Source organism: Agelaius tricolor, unplaced genomic scaffold, assembly GCF_023055355.1.
Source record: "Agelaius tricolor isolate 1412-34295 unplaced genomic scaffold, bAgeTri1.0.p SCAF_1, whole genome shotgun sequence".
Classification (NCBI taxonomy): Eukaryota; Metazoa; Chordata; class Aves; order Passeriformes; family Icteridae; genus Agelaius; species Agelaius tricolor.
This window is the reverse complement of record NW_027269261.1, coordinates 86,223,056-86,237,683: the sequence shown is the minus strand read 5'-3', so window position 1 is coordinate 86,237,683 and position 14,628 is coordinate 86,223,056. Positions and strand designations below refer to the sequence as shown.

General features: G+C 35.5%; 1 protein-coding gene across 1 annotated transcript in view; it reads right to left on the bottom strand.

Annotated features, from left to right (window-relative positions):
- Positions 1-14,628, bottom strand: part of MYOM2 (myomesin 2) — a 71,153-nt gene that overhangs the window by 25,735 nt on the left and 30,790 nt on the right. The window contains exons 15-21 of the mRNA XM_071442179.1: positions 13,220-13,403; positions 9,922-10,096; positions 8,449-8,570; positions 6,078-6,265; positions 3,475-3,601; positions 307-485; positions 24-138 (exon numbers count right to left, since the gene is read on the bottom strand). Of these exons, the coding sequence (XP_071298280.1) occupies positions 24-138; positions 307-485; positions 3,475-3,601; positions 6,078-6,265; positions 8,449-8,570; positions 9,922-10,096; positions 13,220-13,403 (1,090 nt within the window). The remainder of the gene's footprint in view (positions 1-23; positions 139-306; positions 486-3,474; positions 3,602-6,077; positions 6,266-8,448; positions 8,571-9,921; positions 10,097-13,219; positions 13,404-14,628) is intronic.

The window sequence follows — 14,628 nt, the reverse complement described above, 5'->3', positions numbered from 1 at the left end:
GGAGATTAAACAGTTCATTTTACCTGGCCGTTCCTCAACAAGCACTGGTTCAGATATTTCAGATGACTTGCCTACTCCAGCATCATTCACTGCACGAACTTTGAAAACATAGGTATGACCCTGATGTAAATCAGTGACCTTAAACAAGATAAAGGGCAAAGCCAATTTAAAAAACAATCTAAACTATTTTGTTTACTCATATGAAGATATTAGCAGAAGCTGAAGTTCGAATGCATATCTTTTTTATACTCAATCAGAACTTCTAGCACTCAGCTTTATATTAATATTATTCAATGAAAATGTTACCTTAAAATAACGCTTTGAAGTAGGTTTTTCATTAGCAGTGATCCAGTCTTCTGTATCTACTTCTTTATAGTCCACTAAATACCCAGTAATAGGGCTTTTTCCTTCATACACAGGAGCTTTCCACAGAAGAACTAGTGATGTATTTCTAACTTCACATATCATGAGATCATAGGCAGGACCTAAAATATTTCAGATATTGGAAATTCACTTCAATATAATAAAGTTTTTCAAGCTGATCCAGTAGAGGCTGAAATGTATTGCCATAATTTTGACTGCATCTGCTTTCAAAAATCTCATCCTTTATAATACACCTGGTATATGTGGTATTTAGGCCATTTCCTCCTCATGGCTGTATAGGCAATACCTGCCTCAAACAGTGAGTTACATTAGTATTCCAAAGCACACTAGCTTAGCTAGATCTCAGTAACTCTATTTTAAGGTTAAGCTAATCATGTGGAAAATCCATGCAGTTTAAGATTTTCCAACAAGAAAGAGAGGCTTCTTGTCTATTATTTAATTCACCAGCCTCACATCAAAGCTGCTTCACTGAGTCTGATTCAGGTTCATAATTTAACATCAGGGTTTTTATCTTTTCATTACTATACATGAGCCATGATCTTTCAAAATAATCCCAAAACCAGTGGCACCAAGGGACTTTGGATCAGGCTTCTTGTTCCCTGACAAAAGAATTTTTATTGTGAGGCAGACAGCTGAGAGGAACTTCTCAGAATGAATGATATCTGTTAGAAGAAATATTTAAACCAAAAATATCCTGATACTCTACAAATAAGTGAGAGTTTATGTTTCCAACTACCAGGTTATGTTCTTCCTACTATACTTTCCTTCTCCTTCATCACATGTTGAAGAGCCATTCAGTCTAACTTACAGTAATTATTTTTACTATACTCTTGATATTTATTTACACTAGCAAACAAATATAAATGTAAAGGCATATAAGTTTCCTACCATGGTCAAATTATATTGCTTGCTTCTTGTGCTTTAGATCTAGAAAGCTGAAGACTTAAGAATTAACTTGAGACATAAGGATTTCCTTAGTTTTCAAGATATTAATTTTCCCTACAACACATCTTACCATTTAAAATAATCACAAAAAAGGAGTGGAAAGCCTTACAAATAAATCTAATTGCCATTCCAGCCTACATGATTTTAAACAATGATGAATGAACATAAAATTTGTAAAGGATGTAATTCAGCAAATACACTGGGGAAGAGAAAAAAAGTTAGAAAAGTTTTTCTCCAAAGTGGATAAACACATTTCAGAAAATAAACATATTAAATACCTGCTTCAGACCTTATAAGGATAAATATTAGATTTCTCATGGAAAGAATGCCATTTTCAAGGAACCTAAAGTGTTCCCTCAGGGATCTTTAAAAATCCCAATCTGAATGTTCATATATCCACAGATAATTAAGAATACACTGTCAAATGGAGCTGTTAGAAATCTAGACAGTAGAAGGAAAAATGTTCTATTCTGAGGAGTCTGAGACCCCAGACATTTCTTTTTATTTAAAGCAATGTAAGATAATCCATTAACTATCATTGCTAACACACAGAAATTCACAGAGACACCTAAGACTAAAATTCTGTGGAAGGATGAAATAATTATGGACTCTGGGCAAAGGATCCATCACTTATGCTGGAAATCCTGCAAAGGTTTTGGCCTTTCTAAGGAAACCTTCCTTCCATATCAAAAGGTGGAAGAATATTTTGTTGACACTGGGAGTGTATTGCAGTCACATTGCACTAGTCCTCAGTACCTTCAGTAAGTCTGGGAAGAGGGTCAGGCTCTTCATTATTCATTATTTATTTTCATTATTGCTGAACCATTGTTTAAAAATATATTTTAAAAAAGGCTTGTGAAATATTTAACAGGCTCAGAGATTTGAGGTTTTTTTGCAGGATGGGCAATGTTCTTTGCTTGTAGTGGGTTTTTTTAAGCAGGAGGAAAGCAATACTATGCTATTCAACTCATAGCATAATGAGAACAGTGTAATCACCCAAACACTAAAAAGGTCGGATTGTTCATTATGAAAATTTCACTCTTTCCATTTCCTGAAAACACATTTCATTTCATTTCTTTATCTGTCATTTAAAATGAAGGATAATTTTCACTTCTTTACACACTGCATAATTTCAATTTTGTTTTGAAAAAACTGTAGAGAGCATAAATTGTAGCTAATTTCTTTAAAAAAATAATTGTTCAAATGATGATGCATTTACACTAAATATCACAAGATTATAAGAAAATGTAATTAAAGTGAGTTAAGGTCAGGAGATTAACTGTTTTGTTATTGACATTTTGGTGATGTCATTAAATCCATTTGGTAAGATTTTTGAATTCTGAAGAATTTAACTAGAAAACATAAAGACAAACACCTTTTCAGCAAAGAATATGGGCATATAAAGGAACCACTTGGAACTTAATAGTGTTGTTTTTGCTTTAGAGGGCAAAAAGAGAGGGATTTGTAAGCAGGCAAATGACCTGCAGAAATTAGAGTTGCAGGTGCTCTATTCAGCATTGAAAAATACTTATTTGGAGTAGGGTTTCCCATTTTGTGCACTGCCACTACTACTGTAGGTTTGTTAACACATTTTTTCAACACCTGGCTAATAATAATCTCTCAGGTAACACCTAGGTACAATCCAGCACACCTACATGGGCACACTATTGGAGAATATAAGACTAGCTGTGCCACTTGTCTCTACACCAAGAAATAGAAGAAACAGACCCCTCTCCTGTTATTTATGACCGAAAGCTAATGTAGTTTTGGAGTCTGAAACTCCAGGAATATTCTTAACAGCCTGCATTTATGGTGCAGAGATATGTACAGTGTGAGGTGGAGCATGTAGAGCTTGAAGAGGTGATAGAGATACAAGCATAGACCAAAGGCTCAACATTCTTCTGAGGTGGCGAGAGCAGGGAGAGAAAGGGACACTCAACAAGCTAAGGAAAAGTCATCTGTTTCCCAGGAAAGAGATGTCATCATTAGAGTTGTGGCGGTAACTTTTAACAGATCTCAGAAGCAAGGGCAATCTCAACAGGAACTATGGAAGAAATTAAGCAAAATATATCCTGCAGAGTTTAGCTGGAACTCCATGGCTGTGTTTTAAGGACTTTGAGATTCATGAAGAACTAATATACTTACCAGGTTCTGGCATGGTCCAAGCTTTACACTTAAAATGCTCACTGGGATCTGAAGGTTGACCTATTCCAACCAGATTTGCAGCAGCAACTTTGAATTCATAGAAGGCATCTTCAGTCAAATCCTCTACCTTTTTTTCATTTGAGAAAACAATTCAATATATCAAAAGCCATGATTTATATTCATTTAATAAATACTTGGATATAAACATTAGTTAATTGATTATCAGGCCTTACTGCCATGCTGAAGGGTCTAATTTGAAGACTTTACTCTTAAACCAAACACACTGGAGAGTTCTATATTATATGTCCACGTTTCAGTCATATAATCCTAGGCATAACAGCACTCATATTTTGGCATGAAAAGTTGTAAGAGTTTAGAGCAAAGATTCAAGGAGCCCAGTCAATGAATGACCACTAGCAGATACTTACAGGTGGGTGTTCTAAAATTAAACACCTTCTTGCATTGCTTGTGAATGGCTGTTCATAAGCCATTCACTTAAGCAAGAGTTAAAATTGTATTTTGCTTTAAAAGGTCCAAAGGACTGACCTAGGAAGAAAAGGAAATTATAGGAAAAGAAAAGAAAAAACAATCCAATTAGTTCCACAATGTTCTGATGTAACTCCAGGGAAGAGCCTCTCAGTAGTATTTTGTGGCTTGTATGAATCTTTCTCTTGATGTTACCTACCATTACAAAGTGAGAAAGTAAGCACTGGTAATGGGATGAGCAGAATCCATAATAATCCTCTGCAAACATCCCTGGTAAATGAACTCTTATTTATCTAATGAGCCCATCCCCATACCAGCATCTCAGATTTTGAGCTCAAAGGAGAGGACTAAAAGGCATGAATGTCTTGACCCAGAACACCTCACAGCAGCAGCCCTCTTGCATCCTTCTTCTTCCAGAACACCTAAATACAAAAAAACCAAGTCTTCTACACCTGATTCCTCTGAATAATTTTCCCACAGTTATATTTAATCATATGTCTCAAGAGAGACAGCTAAGAGTAGTAGTCCTAGTGGAGATACCAAAGAGTTTTAGATTTTCATGAATAAATAGCTGTCTTTGAAAATGTGAGATAAAAAATTATTTTGGTGTGATTTTTTTAATGATAAAAAACATGTGATGGTAACAAACATACGGCATAGCATCAAATACAAGACCAAAGCAAACAAGGTAACACAGAAAAGTCAGACACTAAAATAATCTAGACACACTTTCCTGAAGACAAGAAGCTATAAAGTTTGACCCAAAAGATAGAAAAATAGATCAGTCTGTAAAAATGACTTTGAAATCCCAGGTTATTAAGGGAAAGAATATTTGTGGGGCTCCCATAGAACTATTTTATCAGAGAAGATTAAACCTTTAGTGATTTCCCAGAGGTGTACTGAATATCTCAGGCATTCTCTGTTTGCAGTATGTCATAAAATATTCTGTGCTACTAAAAGCTATCTTGGTTTTGTTTACCATCAGTATTTCACATTCTAGCCATTCAAACTAATGTACGAAGATGCACCTTTAGGCACAAATACAGTTACTGGCAGGACTGACACTTAAATACCTAGTTAAATTCCCAGTGGTAAGCCCTAATTTACATTACTCATTTATTTGCAAATGCATTAAAAATAAAAATATGTGAAAAGCATTGTTTAAAATTGGTCTTTCATGCCTATCCTACCTGCCCTTTTTTATTTCTCACTATCCATGGCCCATCTGCTATGTCAGAGGTGCCACTCATAGAATCAATCATAAGCACACATGCATCTGAGTATTGCTTCCTGCCTTCTATGCATGAAATGCTCTTCCTCAGCTCATCTGCATTATTATCTTCTACTTAAGTGTCAAATACCTGCAAGACTTACTTCTGTCCTAAGGTTTACAGGAAATTTGCTGACTTGCAGAAATAAAATTTTAAGTCTTTGTGAGTAAAATCTGATTGTTTGACTTAATTTAAAAAGCATCACATTGATTGATTACTTGCTATATCCATTCTCTCTAACTTTTCTCCATGGAAGTTCACATCCAAATTTCCCTATTTTAAGAAACATTACATGAGTTGCAAGTGCAAGCAGAAGTAATTTATTTCAAAACTGTACTCTGTGAAGGAGGTGATGAGACATAATGCTGAGTCCATTAATAAACATGCTTTTTCAGCTGAAGGCAGATTTTGAGAGTAAGAACAGAGACAGTTATATTTTTTCTCAACTCATCTCCATTTTGTTTGCAAGTCCTCAGTCCTACAGAGAGCAGTTATCTGTCCTGCTAAATGCTTCCATCCTTTCTCTGTATGTTGTTATAGTGGTGATGTATACAGTGATCATTAACGAAAATAGCTTGGGGAACATCTTATGGCTCACTCCTCTTATTCCTTGTGAAAAATGTGCTTCACATTTTCCCTCCAAAATTTAGTTATCTCAATGGTCTTATTTGTATTAGAATTTCACAGTAGGGGATGGCAATGATCTTTTAGCCCAGGTGTAACGCTGCTGCACTCCGAATGGAAGTGTCTAGTTTTGTTGAAGTAATTATTTAAAGAATTTCTCTGTTAAAAAAAGCTGAAGAAAAAAATTCAACTGCAAAAATATAATGAGCAGAAAATACTAACCGTATAAATCGTCCGGGTAATAAGGGAAGAGTTGACTTCATGCCAGTTTTGATGGTTAGCTTCCCTTTTATCTATATAATAACCAAGGATTGGTGAGCCTCCACTGTATGTTGGTGCTTTCCAGCCAAGGGTCATTGAATGCCCATCACAGTTCAGAAGAGTGATACCATGAGGATATGAAGGACAAGCTACAAGGAAATAAGCAACCTGAGAGTTAGGACAGAGTCTAAAGCACTGCAGTGTAGAAGTTGCTTAGCATTTTTGATATTGCTTCTGTCTTCTGCAGCATACTGCTCTCAACTGCACAATGAGAGCAAAGTAATTGTAAAGTTGCTAACCAACATTCATCTTATGACCAGACATAAACATGGAAGGTTTTAAAACATCTGTCTAATGTTTTGCCCTCTCAGAAGGTAGCAAGGAAGAATAGATGATCTTTGCAGGGAAATAGTAATGCCAGTGTCTCCAAACCAAAAATTATGCTAAAATATTTAAATAGGTCAGAAGACCTCTTCCTAGGAAGAAAAAAGAAAAAAAAATTAGCTGCTCAAGTAGTTATGGAATACAGTAAAAATCATCCAGTACAAAAAGAAAAAAGTCTATAAATTTGAGTGAAATTAAGTCATGTGACTGACTGATCTATGGCCACCACAGCTTTCCTGTACTGTCCTGATATTATATGCTTTATTCAGACTGTGACTGCTTTTTGACCCAGAAAGAAGATATTTAGATTTTCAGTAACTTAACTTTTCTGCCTATGTTGAGGCAGAAAAGTAATGTCCTTCATGAAGTTCCTTGCATGGGTTTACTCCCTTCTGTAGCAGAAGCAGAAATGTCACCAAGGCACCTTCCTAGAGATGAAGAAAACCCTTTTTCTGAGCTTTTTAATCCCCTCCTACTGGCAAGCACCCCGTGAAGCAAGCAGTTTTGCATTTGTCATCCATACTTGAAAGTCTGCCCAAAGATACCCCTTTTTGACACTGGAGTGCTTCAATCAGTACAGCTAAACACCTGTCCCTAAAGCTGTTCTGATACCTTCAGCTGAGCTACCAGTATAACTTGAGAGAATGTAACTTACCTCATTCAGAAGAGAATACATTAGTACAGTCCCTGATCTTGTAGCTGTACTACTGATCACAATGAAAACCAATAGCAATCAGCAGAGCTAACCTTTCATACTTTTTTTTCAGCCGTGGTGCTATACTCAGAGGTCACAAAATGTGGCCTTTGTGTTTGCCGCCACTTCTTGGTAAATAAGAATAACTGTAGAAAATTCCTGTAAATAATCTTAAAGTCATACCTGTAAATAATCTTGAAGTAATACTACAGAAAGATTCTGGCCGTGCTAATGCTAGGTCATCTATAAAATAGTCCTGCTAAATTCCTGTAAAGGCTACAAAAATGGATAAAAGCTGTCCACATCCCGTAAGTGTGTGTAAGATCCACGTGCTCTGTGTTTGATGATACACCCCATGCAACCCTCATCTGCAAAGCACATAGTGACAAATAGGTGCAAGTGCATTTACAATATTGTGGTGATAGATGTGAAAGTGTCCATGCACCACCTACCCATATGAGACACACTTCCTCCTAAAAAAGTCAAATAGAGTAACTTTGTCAGTAATATACAAATGTACTTTCTATTGACTACACTGAATTATAAATCTTTTAGAGAATTATTTCTCACAAATATGTCTACTGGTTTTCTCCAAAAGTTGAGGGCACTCTGCTGGGGAAAATGGATCCTATTTAAAATTTTTCAGTATGGAGCTGACACTGTCCCTTAATTCAAATTGAACCATGATAGTCCAGACCTGTGTATTCTTTGGTGCAAATACTTATTTAACCCTTCACTCAACATGTACCGTTCCCACTGAAGGCTGCACGACTGACCTTACACAGAAATTTTGTTTGTGAGACACCAGAGGAGGTAGACTGTGCTCCAACCTGGAGCAAACAAAGGGGATTTTCTGTTTGGTTCAGTTACACAGTAATAAAGCTTACTGAAACTCTTCTAAATGGAGTAGATACCGTGCTAAAATATTTTGCACCACTCCAAGTCACTCAGAAACTAATTGTCTAACTTACTCAGTAGTTAAATTTCTTTGATACAGCCTAGGAGCAAAAGGCAACCTGGCCATTAAAGTTCATCTTACCCAATATTTCTAACAGTCTTTATAAATAACTTTTTTTATAAAACAATGTCTTTTCTCTAGAACAGCCACATGCCAGAGAATAGACATCATTAAACAGACGTGCATGAGGGGTGCAAGGTATATTATTATAGTAAATCAGACCAAAGAAGGTGATTGCTGAAGATATGTCACTCATTTGGGAAAGAAGAAGCTGAGTTGCACAGAATCACACTTACTAAGGGCTGCCTGCACTGTTACAGCCTCCGACTCCTGCGAGTTTTCACTCAATCCTAAAGCATTCGCAGCTTTCACACGGAAGACATATTGCTCTCCAGTTTCCAAACCATGAACAACAAACCTGGGTCAAAAAAGACAGCATCACATATTAGTGTATATTTTACAGAAATCATTCTATGCTGTAACATTATATTGTTGTATCAATTAAAAAGCTCAACTTCACGAGTGCCTCACAAAGGAAAATATTTCCAAGAGGGAAACTGCAATAAAAGGCATGATGTAGTACAATACAACTGGAAGGGACACTGTAGCAAAAATTGCAGTACTCATCAGATTGTTAGTACTGATCTGGCAGGTGAAGTCAGATAAAATATATTATATTCCCTCTGAACTTTGTCTTGCTAAATTCTAATCTATTCTGGGAAGGAACTGTATTTTTCACTGTAGTTTTATAGTCATTGTCAAGAATAGTTTTCAGTTTTGACCTGAGTTTCTTAGGTAATTACTGTACTAAATAAAATACTCAGAGCTATCCTATTGTTATATATGTTCATGTATGAAGAAATGAATTTTTTTTATTATTTTTGTGCTTTCTCAACCCCCTTTGACCAACAACTAGTCTCTACTTTTTTTTTTTTGATCAAATTTCTTGACTACTTGAAAAAAGGACTCATCATTTTACAAAGTCACTCAGTTAATGACTGACATAATACACTAAACAATATGATGTGCTTGTTATAGAAAATATAGACTAAAAATCTAATCTTTGAATTTGGTGATTGATTCCAAAAAAAATAAATATGATTTTCACAGAGGAAATTGCTTGAAGAATCTCATAATGAATTTGACATCTTCAGGAGGGAGTAAGAAATCATCAGAAATTGAAACAGTGCTAGTATCATGACAAGGGAATCAGAGGGTTTCAAACAGAAACAGGGTCCAGTGTTCTTTATCCAGAGATGTAACAGATCAGGGAGCTCTGATGTTTCTGGAATGGGACACTTGGCTTTCCTGCACAATAGTGTCAGCTGCCAAAGCACTTTCGCCACCATATTTATAGCAGAAATGGCCTGACCTTTTGCTCTGTCATTCATGGACTATGATAAAGCTTTAGAGCTCCCTCTCCTTTCTCATTCTCTTCCTCATCAGGTCTGTTTACCCCACAACTAACTCATACTTTAAAAGGGCATATTTTGCTCTTACTCATGTCCAAGACACTCAGAATAATACCTCCAGAGTTTGCTTTTAAAACTTAAAGTCATGGAATATAAAAATATATGAAAAAAAATTAAAAGCTGAGGAGAATTTCTCTGCAATTTGGAAATCTTGGCTCTGGGAGTCTGCAGACTGTTTTTCTTCCCATTCATTCAACATTCTCCTTCAATTATAATCCTATGGCTTAGCACATAAATTATCTTAAAAATACCCTGCAGTTTTCAAACTTCCCAAAAACACAGGAATGTTATCAATACCTGTTATATTTAATAGGTTTATGGTTACTGGGTTCCCAGCGATTTGATCCCACCACAGAATACTCAATGTAGTAGCCATATAAATCCTCTTCATGTTTTGGTTTATCCCATTGAACTACAACTGATGTTTTTGTATTCCTTGTGGCCACCACCTGACCAGGTGCAGATGGTAAAACTAAGAAAAAGAAATAAAACATATACATATTAGAAAATACCTAAAAATAAAAGTTGAATTAGATGAAAAACTGTATAATTTGATCATATTTAATCACTACAGCTGTAACTACTCCTACTATGTTAATATTGTTATATGATATGTATTTTAATATATTTCTTTAAGTCTGGATACCTATATATATGTGTATATAAAAAAGTATACAAATATACTTTTTTCTATTTTTTTCTCAGAATGCTCTGTGAGGCTCCTTACCTATATGATCTTATACAGGTTTTATGATAGCCAATTATAGGACCACATATTTTCAAATATGAGTATGGATAAAAGCATACAGATATGAAAATCTTCACTCACTAATTTCTCTCTCAAATAAGAGGTTGATGTATAGACTATGTCTCTGTAGCATTACTGTGCCAGTAAGAAATGCACATAAACCATAGAATATGATATCATGAGGATTAAGAAATATTGTCTTACAGTTAACTAATGACAGCCCCAATTCCAAAAATATGAGCTTTTCAGGATAACTTTAAGCATATATTTGAATGCCAAAAGTTTATCTAAAAGTAGCTAGATGAATATCATAGAAGCATAGGAACACTGGTTGGAAGGGATCTCTGGGGATCATTTAGTCCCTCTACCCCATCACTGAGAGTGGGATCCTCACAAACACTAAACTAGTGTGTCAGTCACAGACTTGTACAAGTCTTGAAACCTTCTGACAATGGAGATTTCACAGCTTACCTGCACAACCTTTTCCAGCACTGCACTCTTGCACCTTGCACCTCTCTCGTTAAAAGACTATGTCTAGAATGAATTTACTAGGCTACAATTTTTGGCTCTTGCCTCTATTTGTCATTTGACAATGCTGAGAAGTTTGGCACCATCATCTTCGTAAGTCTTCAAACTAAATAAACACCTCTCTAATAATTCTCTAATCCCTCGGTCATCTTGGTTGCCATTCAGAGGACCTCTCCACTTTACAACCATCCCTCTTGACTAAGGAAGCCAGAACTGGAAACAGTACTCCAGGACCAACCTCAACACCACCTCAGCATCACCTCAACGTCACCAAGAAAAAGAGGATAAAGCTTTCTCCAATCTGTTGACTATAGTTCTCTCAATGTACTGTAGTATGTAGTTTACTTTACATGCAAAGAAAGTTCATTGTCAGTTTACACCGACCTAAACAGATGAATGTGCATAAATAGAACCAGAAATATTGAGATCCAAATGGAAAAAAAAATCTTAGTAAGAACAAGCACACAGTCTGTACACTATAAAATATCTGTCTGAGCTTTCACAATGCAAGAAACTAAAGCAAGGTCTCAGCCTAACACATCAGACAAGCACCCAGTACTCGCCTTTTGAAGATATTTTATTTTCCTCAGATTGATAATGCAGAGAACTGTAAGCAGCATGAAACAAAAGAAAGGCAGCATGTTTTCCACTTAGTCTTTCAATATTAAAATAAAAATTAATACTTACATACTGCTATACTTTATGCAATAAATTTCTAAGATCAAATGGATTCAGTCTGATAAATGTACCTACATTTAGGCTTTTATGTGCATCTACAAGCACATATTCTTGAGCTGCCACTATAGTCAAAGAGCTAGGTCTTAACTCAGTTACAAAAATTATTTTAGGGCCATTTTGGACCATCTGTCCCTTCTTCATGGAGTTGCCACATATGACTCGAGAGATAGTACCTACAGTCCTCTGAAATGGCAAGCTGAAAGCATTTGAAAAGGATGTCACTTTGGCCAGTTAAACTGAACCTTCCATCAGTCCTAGGTAGAGTCCTGAAAATTATTCTTCTCACCCCAAAACAGACATTCTACAGCTGGGTGACATGGAGCAATTTATGACATCATCAGCCAGCTTATATTCCAGGCTCCAGTTGCCAGAGTCAGAGCAGAAGCATCTACTGCACCTGTAGATACCTACATGAAAACTCCTAAACTGGGATTTTAACCTCAACCTGAATATTCCTTTACCACTAAATTAAATTGCATGATTTTAAGTATCATTTAGGATGGCCTAGGATGTCGCAACCATTCTTTAGTTTCTGCTCATAAGGTACCAACAGTCACTGTGTAATGATTTCTGTCCTCATGAAGGTGTCCCTGTCACCCTTAAGAATATCAAATGACACTAAGTGCAGGCAACTAAAAGGAGCCAAGTGTTTCTGATATATTTTAGCTCAGGTAGCAAACTCTGTCTCTGAAAATAGTGCTGAAGTTTCTCTTTAAAATAGATTCTTCTGCATTTTGCTTAATTTAAAGCTGTGAGTTATGCAGAAGGTGTTGTGTTAACCCCTAAGGGATAGCTTATTTTCTGTACTAAGTACAATAAATACAGTGTTTTTCTTCCCTACCGTGGGGAATGTTGAATGGTTTAAATAATTTATATGTATTAATGAGACATCAAATCAAGAGTATATGAAAGCAAAAGATGCTTTTCTTTGTCATGTAGTCACAGATCAAGCTGAAAGTATGGATTATATTTTTAACTATGGTATATCAAATACTGTAAATATTTTGTATATTACTAGAAAGTGTACTAGTAAGATATGTGCACTTAAGGTGACAGTTATTAATACATCAAGCTGTTGTGTGTGGCTTCTGTAAAACTGCAAAAACAAAACAAATATTTCAAAAACAAGATTAATAGCCACTCCCTAAATTTTCATTTGTGTTTTTTGAATGTAACCCCAAGATAAACACTTCATTTTCATTTGGAAAATCACCACTGAATATGTAGTTGTATCTTTCCCTGAAATCTACTCATCTGTATGACAGAGGAATAGTGCACTGGCAGCAATTTGCAACTCAGAATACTAAGAAAGAAATGAAAGGCTACCTTTTCTAGATGAAACTGTAGCGAAAAAATAATTATACTGATTATTGTTTTCAGTAGCAAGGCTTGTGATCACTAAGAAAATTCAGGGACGTCTCTAAAATTTAGCATCTTGGTCTTTTTTAAATCCTTCACAGAACTGAACACAAATTAAGTCAACTACTATTATTATAGTTATACTCTAATGAAAGCTTTCTATTTCCAGTTTGCAAAATATCTATTGTTTTTTAATATAATGTCTTGCAATTAATACCTTACCAATAGTATCTTGTGGTTGAATAGGTTCTGTGATTTCAGATGGATCACTGATGCCATTTTTATTTGCTGACAACACTCGGAAAACATATGGTTTTCCTTCTGCAAGGTCAAACACTGCATAGCGAGGAGATTTTACTGCAACCTGTGCATTGACTCTTTGCCAACTTCCACTGCCAACCATGGACTACAAAAAACAACAAAAAAGCCATGAATCATTTCTGTGAACTGTCAAAAATTGAACATATTGCTGTACTGCATCCTGTCATGAATTTATTTAAGAGCTATGACAGAAGGATCACTCTCAAATGCCTGACTTAAACATATGCAAATTCTCATTGCTGGTGCATTCCATTACTCTACAAAAAGATCTGAATATCTCACTGTCTCCTTGCCTGTCTTGACTTCAATACATGCACACTTGTACACACATCCAGCCTTCTTTTAAGGCTGTGACTGTCAACTGTGATTGGCCCCAAAGAATTACTTACATGTCCTGAAAAACTCACATGAACACCTAAAGGTTTGGAGTCAAGTGAACGAGCCCTAATCCAAACTCTGCAGAAGGGTAGGGAGGGAAATGCTACTTTACTCACAACTTTATTTATTCTGTTGAGTAAGGTCATGTCCCCTAAAAACATTCATCAAATAAGGTAATTACTTTTGTGTATTCTCAGTGCAGCAGCTGAGCTTATCATCACCACAACTGCACATGGAGGAGAGCCAGAAAATCAGTACTCTGAGAGAAGCCTGCTGTCCATTCGATTTCCCACATAAACAGTTTAACCAAAAATTAGTCATGGAATCTTTCAGAAATTTCAGTAAAACCCAAGTGCCTAATAAATAGATTGAAGAAAATTTCCTTGGCACGTAGGTGCATAGAAATTTTGTTTATAAAATTTTGGAACAGAAAGTCTTGGAGCAAAATCTGATAGACTCTGTGAATTTCTTAGAGGAGGAAGACTCTGTGAATTTCTTAGAGGAAGAACAGTGTTTCATGGGTGCTTGAAAACTACCCTGTATATAATGACACCTACAATAGACTAATAATAATAATAATAATAATAATAATAATAATAATGTAAACAGCTGGAGTCTCTTCATCTAAATCTTTCTCAGAGGTACTGAACCCACCTAGTGTTCTCAAAAAAAAAAAAAAAAAGAAATATAACATCAATTTTCTTCGTAATAAAAAGCTGTAAAATATGAAATAAATATTATTTTGCCATATATTTTACTTCTTGCCATGAAAAACATAAATTTCTTCTTTTCACAAAGAATCAGCATCTCATTTTGTTCTGTGGTTTGATATGATTTATCTGTTAAAAAAGTATTTAAAGAGAACATAGAAAATTCATTTCTATTTTGTGTCTTTTGAAAGCTTTACAAATACATTTTTATTCTTCAGGATG